The sequence below is a fragment of the Pristiophorus japonicus genome, chromosome 7, assembly GCF_044704955.1.
Source record: "Pristiophorus japonicus isolate sPriJap1 chromosome 7, sPriJap1.hap1, whole genome shotgun sequence".
Lineage (NCBI taxonomy): Eukaryota > Metazoa > Chordata > Chondrichthyes > Pristiophoridae > Pristiophorus > Pristiophorus japonicus.
This window is the reverse complement of record NC_091983.1, coordinates 60569339-60583366: the sequence shown is the minus strand read 5'-3', so window position 1 is coordinate 60583366 and position 14028 is coordinate 60569339. Positions and strand designations below refer to the sequence as shown.

General features: G+C 44.2%; 1 protein-coding gene across 2 annotated transcripts in view; it reads left to right on the top strand.

Annotated features, from left to right (window-relative positions):
- The window catches only part of nol10 (nucleolar protein 10), a 102146-nt gene extending 88920 nt beyond the window's left edge, over positions 1 to 13226 (top strand). For both annotated transcript variants that reach the window (XM_070884985.1, XM_070884986.1), the window contains exon 21: positions 9959 to 13226. In XM_070884985.1, coding sequence (XP_070741086.1) covers positions 9959 to 10078 — 120 coding nt within the window. In that variant the 3' untranslated portion in view covers positions 10079 to 13226. The remainder of the gene's footprint in view (positions 1 to 9958) is intronic.
- Positions 13227 to 14028: the final 802 nt, after the last annotated feature.

The window sequence follows — 14028 nt, the reverse complement described above, 5'->3', positions numbered from 1 at the left end:
CACATTGTTGCGTGTCTCCACTGCCTCAAGCAAGCCCTCGGGGGCATTGGCCGAGAAACAGTGCACTCATTGCCTTCCTCCCTGCTCTTCCATTTTCTCGCTCTCAAGACAGTGAGGAGGTGGAGCTGCGCATGCACTTACTTACCTTGCTGTGCCTTAAGACTCTGCTTTCTCCAGGATGTGAATCAGACTTCGGAGCATGCGCGATGGTTTCCCAAATTTAGTGCGAAGATTTTTAGTAGCGCTCCCCTAGGTCAGGTGTGTCACGGATGATTTAGCGCCCCCTTCAGCTCTTGGTCTGATTCAAGCATATTTCTCGGCAGGAGGTGCAAACCTTTTTAATACATTGTACTTTGCCTGGATTAACGCCTCAAAATGGGCGGTACCGAATTTCCACCCCCATGTGTTTCATCGGGATTATAGTTGGTCTCTTTAAATGTAAATATCTCACTCCAAAAATTTCTTCTGTGTTCTGGGATTTTCTTTGGGATTTGTGGCACTAACCTCAGATTGACCACTGCAAAACGGATATTTATTATTTTGAGCCAGTTCAGCAGATTGGTTTGCTTGAACTGTCACCCAGGTCATGTGATATACAGTGAATTTGTGTGGACATTGCAGTCAACATTCAAGTCAAACTTCCAATAATCTCTTTTCGTGAAGTTTCAGTTTCATCCTCTAGTAAAGAATACTCTGATCCGGTACATATAACCTGTCACCATTGTGTTTGAGATCGAGCACGAACCCTTTAGTATCTTGCATAACATAGAAATCTACAGTGCAGAAGGAGCCATTTTTGCCATCGTGTCTGCACTGGCCAACAAAGAACCACATGGCCCTCTGTCAGCAGCCCTGAAGGTTACATATAAACCCATGAACAATGGCAGAAAGGTAAAGAGCACCCGGCTCGACCAGTCCGCCCACACAAATGTGACACCCCTTGCACCGAAACATTCTACACCCCACCCCAACTGGAGCCATGTGATCTCCTGGGAAAGGCAAAAAACAAATTTAAAAACTCAGGCCAACTGTGGGGGGAACAAAATCTGGGAAAATTCCTCTGCGACCCATCAAGGCAATCAAAACTAGCCCAGGAGATCACCCTGGCCGTATTCGATTTCCTGCAGTACTTGCCATCGTATCTGCGCCAGCCAACAAGAGGTTATCCAATCTAATCCCACTTACCAGCTCTGCAGGTTACAGCACTTCAAATGCCCATCCAAGCACCTTTTAATTGTGATGAGGGTTTCTGCATCCACCACCCTACCAGGCAGTGAGTTCCAGACCCCTACAATCCTCTGCGTGAAGAAACCTCCCCTCAAATCCCCTCTGAACTTTCCACCAACCACCTTAAAACTATGCCCCCTTGTAATTGACCCCTCCACCAGGGGAAATAGACCCCTGGTATCCACTATGTCCAGGCCTCTCAAAATTTTGTAGACCTCAGAGGTCTCCTCTCAGCCTTTTCTGTTCCAGTGAGAACAAACTCAGCCTATCCAATCTGTCCTCATAGCTAAGATTCTCCATTCCAGGCAGCATTCTAGTAAATTTCCTCTGCACTAGAGACGGTGCAATCACATCCTTCCTATAATACGGCGACCAGAACTGCATGCAGTATTATACAATTTAAGCATAACCTCCCTGCTCTTGTATTCTATGCATTGGCCAATAAAGGCAAGCATTCTGTATGCCTTCTTAACCATCTTATCCACCTGGCCTGCTACTTTCAGGGACAAACACTCCCAGGTCCCTTTGTTCATCTACACTTTTAAGTGGCCTAAAGTGAGTTCTCCGAATTAAATTCCATTTGCTTTGTCCACCTGACCAGTAGATTGATATCCTCCTGCAGTCCATGACTTTCCTCTTCATTATCAACCACAGCCAATTTTAGTGTCATCTGCAAACTTCCTAATCATATTCCCTATATTCAAATCTAGATCATTGATTTATACCACAAAAAGCAAGGGACTCAGTATTGAGCCCTGCGTAACCCCACTGGAAACATCCTTCCAGTCACACAAACATCCATCAACCATTACCCTTTGCTTCCTACCTCCTAAGCCAATTTTGGATCCAACTTGCCACTTTGCCCTGGATCCCATGGGCTTTAACCTTCGTGACCAGTCTACCATGTAGAATCTTATCAAAAGCTTTGCTAAAGTCCATATACACTGCATCATACGCACTAGCCTCGTTACCTCCTCAAAAAATTCACTGAGGTTAATCAAACACGATCTTTCCTAAACAAATCCATGCTGACTCTCTCTAATTAATCCTTGCCTTTCCAAATGTAGATTAATCCTGTCTGTCAGGATTTTTTCCAATAATTTTCCCACCACAGGTTAGGTTGACAGCCTGTAATTACTCAGCCTATCCCTTTTCCCTTTCTTAAACAAGGGTACTACATTAGCAGTCCTCTGGCACCATGCCCAGATCCAAAGAGGACTGGAAAATGATGGTCAAGGCCTCTGCTATTTCCTCTTTTACTTCGCTCAACAGCCTGGGATGCATTTCATCCGGGCCTGGGGACTTATCTACTTTCAAAGCTGCAAAACCCCTTAATACTTCCCCTCTCACTATTTATTTCATCCAGAATATCACACTCCTCCTCTATAGCCGTATCTGCATTGCCCCTTTCCTTTGTGAAAACAGACGCAAAGTATTCATTAAGAACCATACCAACATCATCTGCCTCCACACAAAGATTACCCTCATGGTCTCTAATAGGCCCTTCCCTTTCTTTAGTTATCTTCTTACTCTTAATATATTTATACAACATCTTTGGGTTTTCCATAATTTTACTAGCCAAGAATTTTTCATGCTCCTTCTTAGCATTCCTAATATCCTTTTTAATTTTACCTCTTAACTTTCTATATTTCTCCAAAGATTCTACAGTATTTAGTGGTTGGTATATGATACAAGCTTTCCTTTTTTTCTTTATCTTCCCCTGTAAGTTCCTAGATATCTAGGATGCTCTAGAATTGTTATTCCCACCCTTTTTCTTTAAGGGCACATGTTTGGCCTGAGCCTTCCGGATCTCCTCCTTGAATGCCACTGTTCCGATACTGATAACTGCCTTTGAGAAAATCGCAAACCTCTATCAGTAGCCAATTGGATAAGATATAGAGACCATGGGCTAGATGGGCAATCTGCCAGATTACCACCTGGGCATTGATGACAAAAATCTACCCCAAGTGTCGTCAATACCACGAAAGTGATTTAAAAAGTAGGACCTCAAAAGTAGTAATTTCAGGATTGCTACCAATGCCATGTGCTAGTCAAAATAGGAATCGCAGGATAGTTCAGATGAATACATGGCTTGAGGAGTAGTGCAGAAGGGAGGGATTCAAATTCCTGGGACATTGGAACTGGTTCTGTGGGAGGTGGGACCAGTACAAACCAGACGGTCTGCACCTGGGCACGACCGGAACCAATGTCCGAGGGGGAGTGTTTGCTAATGCTGTTGGGGAGGAGTTAAACTAATATGGCAGGGGGAAGGGAACCTATGTGGGGAGACAGAGGGAAATAAAATGGAGGCCGAAGCAAAAGATAGAAAGGAGAATAGTAAAAGTGGAGGGCAGAGAAACCCAAGGCAAAAAACAAAACTGGCCACATTACAGCAAAATTATAAAGGGGAAAAGTGTGTTAAAAAGACAAGCCTGAAGGCTCAATGCCTCAATGCGACGAGTATTCGGAATAAGGTGGACGAATTAACTGCGCAGATAGCAGTTAACGGATATGATGTCATTGGCATCACGGAGACATGGCACCAAGGTGACCAAGGCTGGGAACTCAACATCCAGGGGTATTCAACATTTAGGAAGGATAGACAGAAAGGAAAAGGAGGCGGGATGGCGTTGCTGGTTAAAGAGGAAATTAATGCAATAGTAAGGAAGGGACATTAGCTTGGATGATGTGGAATCGGTATGGGTGGAGCTGCAGAATACCAAAGGGTAGAAAACGCTAGTGGGAGTTGTGTACAGACCACTAAACAGTAGTAGTGAGGTTGAGGACGGCATCAAACAAGAAATAAGGGATGTGTGTAATAAAGGTACAGCAGTTATCATGGGCAACTTTAATCTACATATTGATTGGGCTAACCAAACTGGTAGCAATGCAGTGGAGGAGGATTTCCTGGAGTGTATTAGGGATGGTTTTCTAGACCAATATGTCGAGGAACCAACTAGAGAACTGGCCATCCTAGACAGGGTGATGTGTAATGAGCGGGGACTAATTAGCAATCTTGTTGTGCGAGGCCCCTTGGGGAAGAGTGACCATAATATCGTAGAGTTCTTTATTAAGATGGAGAGTGACACAGTTAATTCAGAAACTAGGGTCCTGAACTTAAGGAAAGGTAACTTCGACGGTATGAGGCGTGAATTGGCTCGAATAGACTGGCAAATGATACTTAAAGGGTTGACGGTGGATAGGCAATGGCAAACATTTAAAGATCACATGGATGAACTTCATCGAAATATCGAAAATAGGTGCAGGAGTAGGCCATTCAGCCCTTCGAGCCTGCACCGCCATTCAATGAGTTCATGGCTGGACATGCAACTTCAGTACTCCATTCCTGTTTTCTCGCCATACCCCTTGATCCCCTGATTAGTGTCATCCACAATCTTGGAGATATTACACTCAATTCCTTCATCTAAATCATTAATGTATATTGTAAAGAGCTGAGGTCTCAGCACTGAGCCCTGCGGCACTCCACTAGTCACTGCCTGCCATTCTGAAAAGGAACCGTTTATCCCGACTCTCTGCTTCCTGTCTGCCAACCAGTTCTCTATCCACTACAGAACATTACCCCCAATACCATGCGCTTTGATTTTGCACACCAATCTCTTGTGCGGGATCTGGTCAGAAGCCTTTTGAAAGTCCAAATGCACCACATCCACTGGTTCTCCCTTTTCTCTCTCCCTCCTTTTTTAAAAAGTGGTGTTACATTAGCTACCCTCCAGTCCATAGGAACAATCCAGAGTCGATGGACTGTTGGAAAATGATCACCAATGCATCCACTATTTCTAGGATCACTTCCTTAAGTACTCTGGGATGCAGACTATCAGGCCCCGGGGATTTATCGTCCTTCAATTCCCTAACACAATTTCCTGCCTAATAAGGACATCCTTCAGTTCCTCCTTCTCCCTAGACCTACTGTCCCCTAGTACATTTGGAAGACAGAACCGAAGTATTTGTTCAATTGGTCTGCCATTTTTTTGTTCCCCATTATAAATTCACCTGAATCCAACTGCAAGCGACTTGCATTTGTCTTCACTAATCAAATGCAGCCTCTTGTGATTTCCCCCATACCCAGTCATCTCCCTTGTGCAGTAGCGCATGTAGGGGTTCTGGCAAAGTGCTTAACCCGGGTAGGAAATTACCAAAGTAGTTGAGTCCCAGGAATGACCGCAGCTCCGTCACATTCTGTGGTCTCAGTGCGTTCTTGATGGCTTCCGTCTTGGTGTCGGTGGGTCTGATGCTGTCTGCTGCGATTCCTCTTCCCAAGAAATCGACCCAGTGCCAGGAAAACACACCGAGCATTTCAACTTGAGTCCCACGCGATCCAACCAACTAAGAACCTCTTCCAGATTCTTCAAGTGCTCCATGGTGTCCCGACCTGTAACCAGTATGTCGTCCTGGAAAACTACGGTGCGAGGGACCGACTTTAGCAAACTCTCCATGTTCCGTTGGAAGATTGCTGCGGCCTACCGAATCCCGAATGGGCATCTGTTATAGATGAACAGACCTTTGTGCGTGTTGATGCAGGTGAGGCCTTTCGAAGATTCCTCCAGCTCTTGCGTCATGTAGGCCGAGGTCAGGTCCAACTTGTGGGAACGTCTTCCCTCCAGCCAGGGTCGCAAATAGGTCGTCTGCCTTGGGTAACAGATACTGGTCCTGTAGTGAAAAATGGTTAATCATTACTTTATAGTCCCCACAAATTCTGACCGTGCTGTCACCTTTAAGTACCGGGACAATCAAACTAGCCCATTTGTTGAATTCCACCGGCGCGATGATGCCTTCTCGCTGCGGCTTGTCCAGCTCAATTTCCACTTTCTCACGCATCAGATACAGTACTGCCCGTGCCTTGTGGTGGATGGGTCGCTTACCAGGAACCAAATGGATTTGCACTTTCGCCCCCAAGTAGCTTCCAATGCCTGGCTCGAACAACGATGGAAATCTGCTCAGAACCTGGGCACATGAGGCGTCGTCAACAATTGTACATCCATGTCTGGAGTAAAAAATAAAATGGGGGAGGTGGCTCACGGGAAATTAAGGATAGTGTTAAATCCAAGGAAGAGGCATATAAATTGGCAAGAAAAAGCAGCAAACCTGAGGACTGGGAGAAATTTAGAATTCAGCAGAGGAGGACTAAGAGTTTAATTAAGAGGGGGAAAATAGAGTACGAGAGGAAGCTTGCCGGGAACATAAAAACTGACTGCAAAAGCTTCTATAGATATGTGAAGAGAAAACAATTAGTGAAGACAAACGTAGGTCCCTTGCAGTTGGATTCAGGTGAATTTATAATGGGGAACAAAGAAATGACAGACCAATTGAACAAATACTTTGGTTCTGTCTTCGAAGGAAGACACAAATAACCTTCTGGATGTACTAGGAGACCGAGGGTCTAGTGAGAAGGAGGAACTGAAGGATATCTTTATTAGGCGAGAAATTGTGTTAGGGAAATTAATGGGATTGAAGGCTGATAAATCCCCGGGGCCTGATTGTCTGCATCCCAGAGTACTTGAGGAAGTGGCCCTAGAAATAGTGGATGCATTGGTGATCATTTTCCAACAGTATATCGACTCTGGATCAGTTCCTATGGACTAGAGGGTAGCTAATGTTACGCCACTTTTTTAAAAAAGGAGGGAGAGAGAAAATGAGTAATTCTAGACTGGCTAGCCTGACATCAGTAGTGGGGAAAATGTTGGGGTCAATCATTAAGGATGAAATAGCAGCGCATTTGGAGAGCAGTGACAGGATCAGTCCAAGTCAGCATGGATTTGTGAAAGGGAAATCATGCTTGATGAATCTTCTGGAGTTTTTTGAGGATGTAACTGGCAGAGTGGACAAGGGAGAACCAGTGAATGTGGTGTATTTGGACTTTCAAAAGGCTTTTGACAAGGTCAAAAGCACATGGTATTGGGGGTAATGTACTGATGTGGATAGAGAACTGGTTGGCAGATGGGAAGCAGAGAGTCGGGATAAACAGGTCCTTTTCAGAATGGCAGGCAGTGACTAGTGGAGTGCCGCAAGGCTCAGTGCTGGGACCCCAGCTCGTTACAATATACATTAATGATTTAGATGAAGGAATTGAATGTAATATCTCCAAGTTTGCAGATGACACTAAACTGGGTGGCGGTGTGAGCTGTGAGGAGGACGCTAATAGGTTGAGGGTGACTTGGACAGGTTAGATGAGTGGGGAAATGCATGGCGGATGCAGTATAATGTGGATAAATGTGAGGTTATCCACTTTGGGGGCAAAAACACGAAGGCAGAATATTATCTGAATGGTGGCAGATTAGGATAAGGGGTAGGCCATTTAGGACTGAAATGGGGAGAAACTTCTTCACTCAGTTGTTAAGCTGTGGAATTCCCTGCCGCAGAGAGTTGTTGATGCCAGTTCGTTGGATATACTCAAGAAGGAGTTAGATATGGACCTTAAGGCTGAAGGGATCAAGGGGTATGGAGAGAAAGCAGGAAAGGGGTACTGAGGGAATGATCAGCCATGATCTTATTGAATGGTGGTGCAGGCTCGAAGGGCCGAATGGCCTACTCCTGCACCTATTTTCTGTGTTTCTATGCTAGATAACATAGCTTTCCCCAGATGGGCACCTTATGCATGTCACATAAATTCTTTCTTTCATGGAGGTTATTTGAAAAACTACAGTGTTCACATCAAATCAGCACGAAGTTATTCATAGCTGATGTGGGAGTGGAAAAAAATCATACTGGTACAATAGGGGCACTCTTCTGAGTTTGGAATAAAGTCGCCTTGTTGGACGAGTTGATGAAGCATTGCTCTGTACTTGGCATTTGATGCCAACACTGAAAAGCAAAAGTAGAAAATGTTCTGTTCTTTGAGCCAAACATTTGCTATTAAATTAAAGCAACCTCCTGAAATTCATTGTGAAAAAAAAATTGGGTGAATGGGGAGGGAAGGAGATATTGAGGTGGAGGAGGATCTGGCATCGAAGCCTCTTTTTTTTTGGAGGAAATAAGTGACCGGGCCCTTGATGATTTAAAAAATATATACATATAAAACAATGCAAAGTCTGTCCTGCTAATCGATACGTTTTTTACAAAAGCAAAATACTGTGGATACTGGAATCAGAAATAAAAACACAATGCTGGAAATCTCAGCATCTGTGGAAAGAAAGAGAGTTAACATTTCAGATCTGTGACCCGTCGTCAGAACTGGAAAACTTTGAGATGTAACAGATTCTTAAGGAAGTGCAGGGGCACTGAAAGGGGGAGGGGTGGAAAGAACTAAAGGGAAGGTCTGATTGGGTGGAAGGCAGAAGAGATCAAGAGACAAAATGGATGATGAGCAAAAATGAGATGATAATGGAACAAGTTAAGAAACAAAAGATGAATCTAGATGGGGTGTGAATGGCAGAATTATCACCAGCTGCCATGGGAAAAACAAAAAGAGGACTTTGCTTTAAAAAAAAAGAGGGGTGGGGAAATGTGGGCAGAGGTCATGGTCTGAAATTGTTGAACTTTATGTTGAGTCCAGAAGGCTGTAAAGTGCCTAAACGAAAGATGAGGTGCTGTTGCTTGAGTTTCATTGGAACAGTGTAAGGGGCCAAAGACAGAGAGATCAGAGAATTAGTGACAGGCAACCAGAAGCTCGGAGTCGCACTTACGGACTGAATGGAGATGATCTGCAAAGCAGTCACCCAATCTGCGTTTGGTCTCCCCAATGTAGAGGAGACCACGTAGTGAGCAGCGAATACAGTGTACTTAATTGCAAGTACAAGAAGTAAATCACTGTTTCACCTGGACGGAGTGTTTGGGACCCAGGGCAGTGGGAAGGGAAGAGGTAAAAGGGCAGGTGTTGCATCGTTAAGTTTTTTATTTGTGTGGTTTTTCTGCAGCTAGGAAAAAGCAGTTCTCACCTTGGCAATACTTTATCTTTGAATCTTTAATAAGTCAGTAGTTGCAGCCTAATAGTTTGGGTGTAATTTTTGACATTCATACTGCAGTGTTTTTTTTTATATATATGCATTGTAATTAGTGTTACGTGCAATCACGGGCCCGACCGACCGAACGCAGCGGGGGGGGGTGGGAGGAAGCCGTTCCAGACGGCGGGAGGGAAGGAGACAGAAGGCTGCAGGAAGCCTCAGAAATTGAGGAGCCATTTCCCGACGGCAAAAGGGGGAGTTCGTCGGGAAACGGCTGCCTCAACTTTCTGAGGCTTCCTGCAGCCTTCTCAGTGCTGATATGCTGATGGCAATGTGCTTTTATTAAAAAATGTTCAAAAACTAAACAGCTACAAAGAACTACAAAAATGGCCGAGTGCCAATGTTTCCTTCACACTGCGCTTGCGCCAATGCGCACGCGCAGCATTGCCGGCAGGAAAAAAACAAATTTAAATAGTACCGCCCCCTCCCACTTACAAAATTGACGCGAGGGTAGGCTCCGCCCCTCTGGGCGCCGCGCCAAACAGACAAGGAGCTGCAGGGCGCTTCAGAATCGCGCGTTTTTTTTCCGGTGCCGTTTTAGGCGCGAAAAACGGGCGCCCAGCTCGGAGGGGCGCCCGTTTTTTATCGTGTGGAAACTTGGGCCCTACATTTCTGCCCTCTAGAAATCCCTGGTCTTAATTCTCTCTCTTTTCCATTTTTCCCATTCTGTTCCACATCCATTGTTCTATCCTCCGTGTAAAATGCTTTCAGATGCCTTTCTGTGTGTGCTGTAGAAATGCAAGTTGTTAAATCTCTTAACCTTCCCTTTATAGTCTGAACAACAAAAGAAGCGACAAGAGGCTGAGAAGCAGCATCATGAAGAAAGGAGACGACTCAGGCGTTCTGCAGGACACCTCCGAAGCAAAGCGGTGAAAGGGAAGCCATTCTTCTAAAGCAAAGAACGTTACTGGGTTTCCATTTTTTTTCCCTCGATGAACAACTGGGTGCCAAGCAGTTCCAAACACTGGACTCTAAGCACCATCAGGAAAATGAAAACCAACAATGAAGGCTATTTGCAGTAGCTTCAGACAGGAGCTCTTGCCATTTGCTACTTCAGATTAGACATCTGAGAAGAACATGTGAGACCTTGAAAATTTGTATTTTTGGATAACATTCTCTACTGTACAGACAAAATATCATGTATATCTATCAGCACAGGATTTTTTAAAAAAATTACAAAATATTGTTCATGTTTTGTCTGTTGAGCAGCACCTGTTTTTTTTTCTAAATCAGCATTTTTATATTCTCCACAAACAGATACAGAAAACAGCGTATTCTATTAGTTTAGCATTGTTCCTTTCCTTTTAAATGAAACCAAAAAACTTGTGGTATGGAATGGATTTATCAGTATATAATGCCATAATATCGAGTGTTTGTTTTTATTGCTGATGGTGGATTTCCTCAAGCATTCCTTCAAAGGATGCTGAAACTGCAGATGATTTATAATTATCATGTAGGAACTCTCTTTTTTCATAAACAGATCTGCTTGTATTTGATTTGCCTAATCTACTTGAATCTCCTAATCCCCAACTTTCCGAGTCTCTCCCCCTCCCCTTGCTCTTTTCCCTTTTGTCGCTTTTTTTTCCTTGCACTCTTTCCCTCCCCTCGCTTTTTCCCCTTTAGCTGTTCTTTTTCCTTGCTTGCTCTCTCCCTCCCTCTCCCCTCCACTCACTCTTCCCGCTCTCTCTCTCCGTGCTGGGTGAGAATAGAATAGGTAAGCAGTTAAAATGGAGCCGATCCCCAGTTTGTGATTTTATTGCTGCTGGTTTTGTCGGCGGCTGAGGCAGCTGCTGAACTCGGCTGGAGATCTCGTACACAACTGCTAATCAGGGTCCTATCAGATCATTAACTGGGACCTGAGCGGGCAACCTATGGTATATTTCCTGCTAGACAGAAGAGGCCCTTCAAGATAGGTGTAAGAATTTTCTTTGTGGGGCCAGAAGGAGCAGGGGTGTCTGGGCCTCCCCTTTCCCACCTGGGAGACCCTGCCAAACACCCTGCGTGACTTAACTATGTGCCAGCGGGTAGTCTCCTTGATGCTCTCTTTCTTTCTCTTTCTCTCTTTCGACTACTGACACTTAGCCGTCTGTTTCTGGTGAACAGCTGAATGGCAGCAAGCAGATGAGGCCCGGGAGTTGAAATGTCCTGGGTCTGAAATTTCTGACAGTGAGATTGTTTTGCGCTCACCTGCCTGAAACCTGCTTGCAGTTAAAATCCACCCTTTTGTTTCCACCCACAACTCCAAACTGTTTACATAACTAAACAGCAATACCACCAGCACCACTTCCTGGAACACCTCGCTGGTGATTTATGAAAAAGCAGAACATTGATGAATCATTTGCATACTGTGGTTATAAGAGCAGGTCAGAAGCTGGGTATTCTGCGGCGAGTGACTTGCCTCCTGACTTCCCCAAAGCAATTCAACCACCTACAAGTTTCAAGTCAGGAGTGTGATGGAATACTCTCCACTTGGTGGTTGAATGCAGCTCCCAACAACACTCGAAGCTCGATACCATACAGGACAAAGCAGCCTGCTTGATTGGTATACCATCTAACACCTTAAATATTCACTCCCTTTGCCACCGGCGTACCGTGGCTGCAGTGTGTACCATCTCCGAGATGCACTGCAGCAACTCGCCAAAGCTGCTTCGACATCACCTCCCAAATCCACGACCACTATTGCCTAGAAGGACAAGAGCAGCAGGTGCATTACAACACCACCATCTTCAAGTTCCCCTGCAAGTCACACACCATCCTGACTTGGAAATATATCGCTGCTTCTGCATCATCACTGGGTCAAAATTCTGGAACTCCTTTCCTAACAGAACAGTGGGACTTATCTCATTGGACCATATAAGATTCTGAGGGGAAATGGCAGGGTAGATGCTGGGAGGTTGTTTTCCCTGGCTGGAGAGTCTGGAACCAGGGGGCATAGTCTCAGGATAAGGGGTTGGCCATTTAAGATTGAAATGAGGAGGAATTTCTGAGGATTGTGAATGTTTGGAATTATCTACCCCAAAGGTCTTTGAATGCTGAATCGTTAAGTATATTCAAGACTGAGATAGATTGTTTTTTGGACTCTAGGGGATTCAAGGGATATGGAAATCGGGTGGGAAAGTAGAGTTGAGGTCAAGGTCAGCCATTATCTTATTGAATGGTGGAGCAGGCTCCAGGATTCTGTCATTAAGCAGGCAAAAACTTTCTGCCTGTAGTTGACGCCTGCCGAATGGTAATGGTGCTGTCAAATGTGAAATGTACCCTGTCAATGCATTGGAATGTGCTGAATGCTCATCCAATTGGGTTGGTTGTCTTAGTTTGCAGATGTTTTATTTAGCATAAAAGTCTAGTCTTTTTTGAAATTGCCCCGTTAAGAGTTGGAGGAGTGCTCTGTTGAGATACGTGTCTCGATCGGATTGAGCAAACCGTTGATTTAATCTTCTCCAGCCTTGCAATCCTCCAAGAATTCTGTGCTCCTTCAACTCTGACCTCTTGTGCATTCCCCACTCCCTTCACCCCACCATTGGCAGCCTTGCATTCAGACGTATAGGACCTAATCTCTGGAATTCATTCTGTAAACATCTCTACTTCTCAAGATGCTCCTTAAAATCTACCATTTTAACCAAGGTTTTGATCACATCCTAATATCTTGTTGGCTTGGTGTCAACTTCTGTCTGATTAAGCACCTTGGGATGTTTTACTGTGTTAAAGACGCTATATAAATGCAAGTTGTAATGGCTCATTAGCCAATAGCAGCTGGTATTTTGCCAAAGTTGCTATTATAATTCAGGCTTCCTCCTTGCACTGAAGCTCACTGAAAGGCAGTTTCCATAAGCAGCCCTGCACCTTTTAGAAACTGAAAATGAAAATAGTGTTCCTTGGGTTTAATGATTTGCCCTTTACTACTGAGTTATATCCGATATAGCATGGATTATACTAGACTCCTGAAGTATGCTGACAGACTATACATACAAATTGTTTATGATGAGAAGGCAATGTACACAGAAGTTAAACAAGTTGATTAAAAAAAATATGAATACAGAACTTGGCTTTCCTCAGTACATTCAACAGTGCTAAACATAACTTTCGAGATTCTTTGTCCCTTTTCAGATTTCCTTTGGAACTGTATACACTGATTTTATTTACACAATCAGCCATTTTTCTGATTGAGTTTTGTCATGCTACAATGATTTATTTGGACCTGCATTTTTCAAATGAACTTACGATGAACAGTAATCTCAGTCCCTTTATACCAAAATAAGTCTTTCAAGTCATTGGTGTGAATGTTGATACAATATGAGCTTCCCGAGCAAGATACCTCCTGATGAGACAGCCATTACAGATAATAATTCTGCCTTTCTTGTAGTGGTGAATGTGAACATTGAGGAGTTGATCAAACCAATATTGTTCGAATATGGGTCTGCCTTCAAGTGTGTAACATGAACAGAGAGCTGTTGGGAACAATTTTGACTTTGGACGAAACCGTAAAACTTCCAATGGAAATAAAAATAGAGAGATCATATCATCCGTTTTACACTATGGCTCAGTCAAGATTACCCCCACCCCGTCCCTTTCAAGCTAGCATCTATATCCCATGTAGGCCTTTACAAAGTATTGCAAAGTATTTGCAACACAGAAACAGGCCATTCGGCCTAACGTGTGTCCATGCCAGTGTTTATGCTCCACATGAGTCTCCTCCCATCCCGCTTCATCTAACCCCATCAACATATCCTTCTATTCCTTTCTCGCTCATGTGCTTATCGAGCATCCTCTTAAATGCATCTATGTTATTCGCCTCAACTACTCCTTGTGGTAGCAAGTTCTAACCACTCTGGGTAAATGGGTG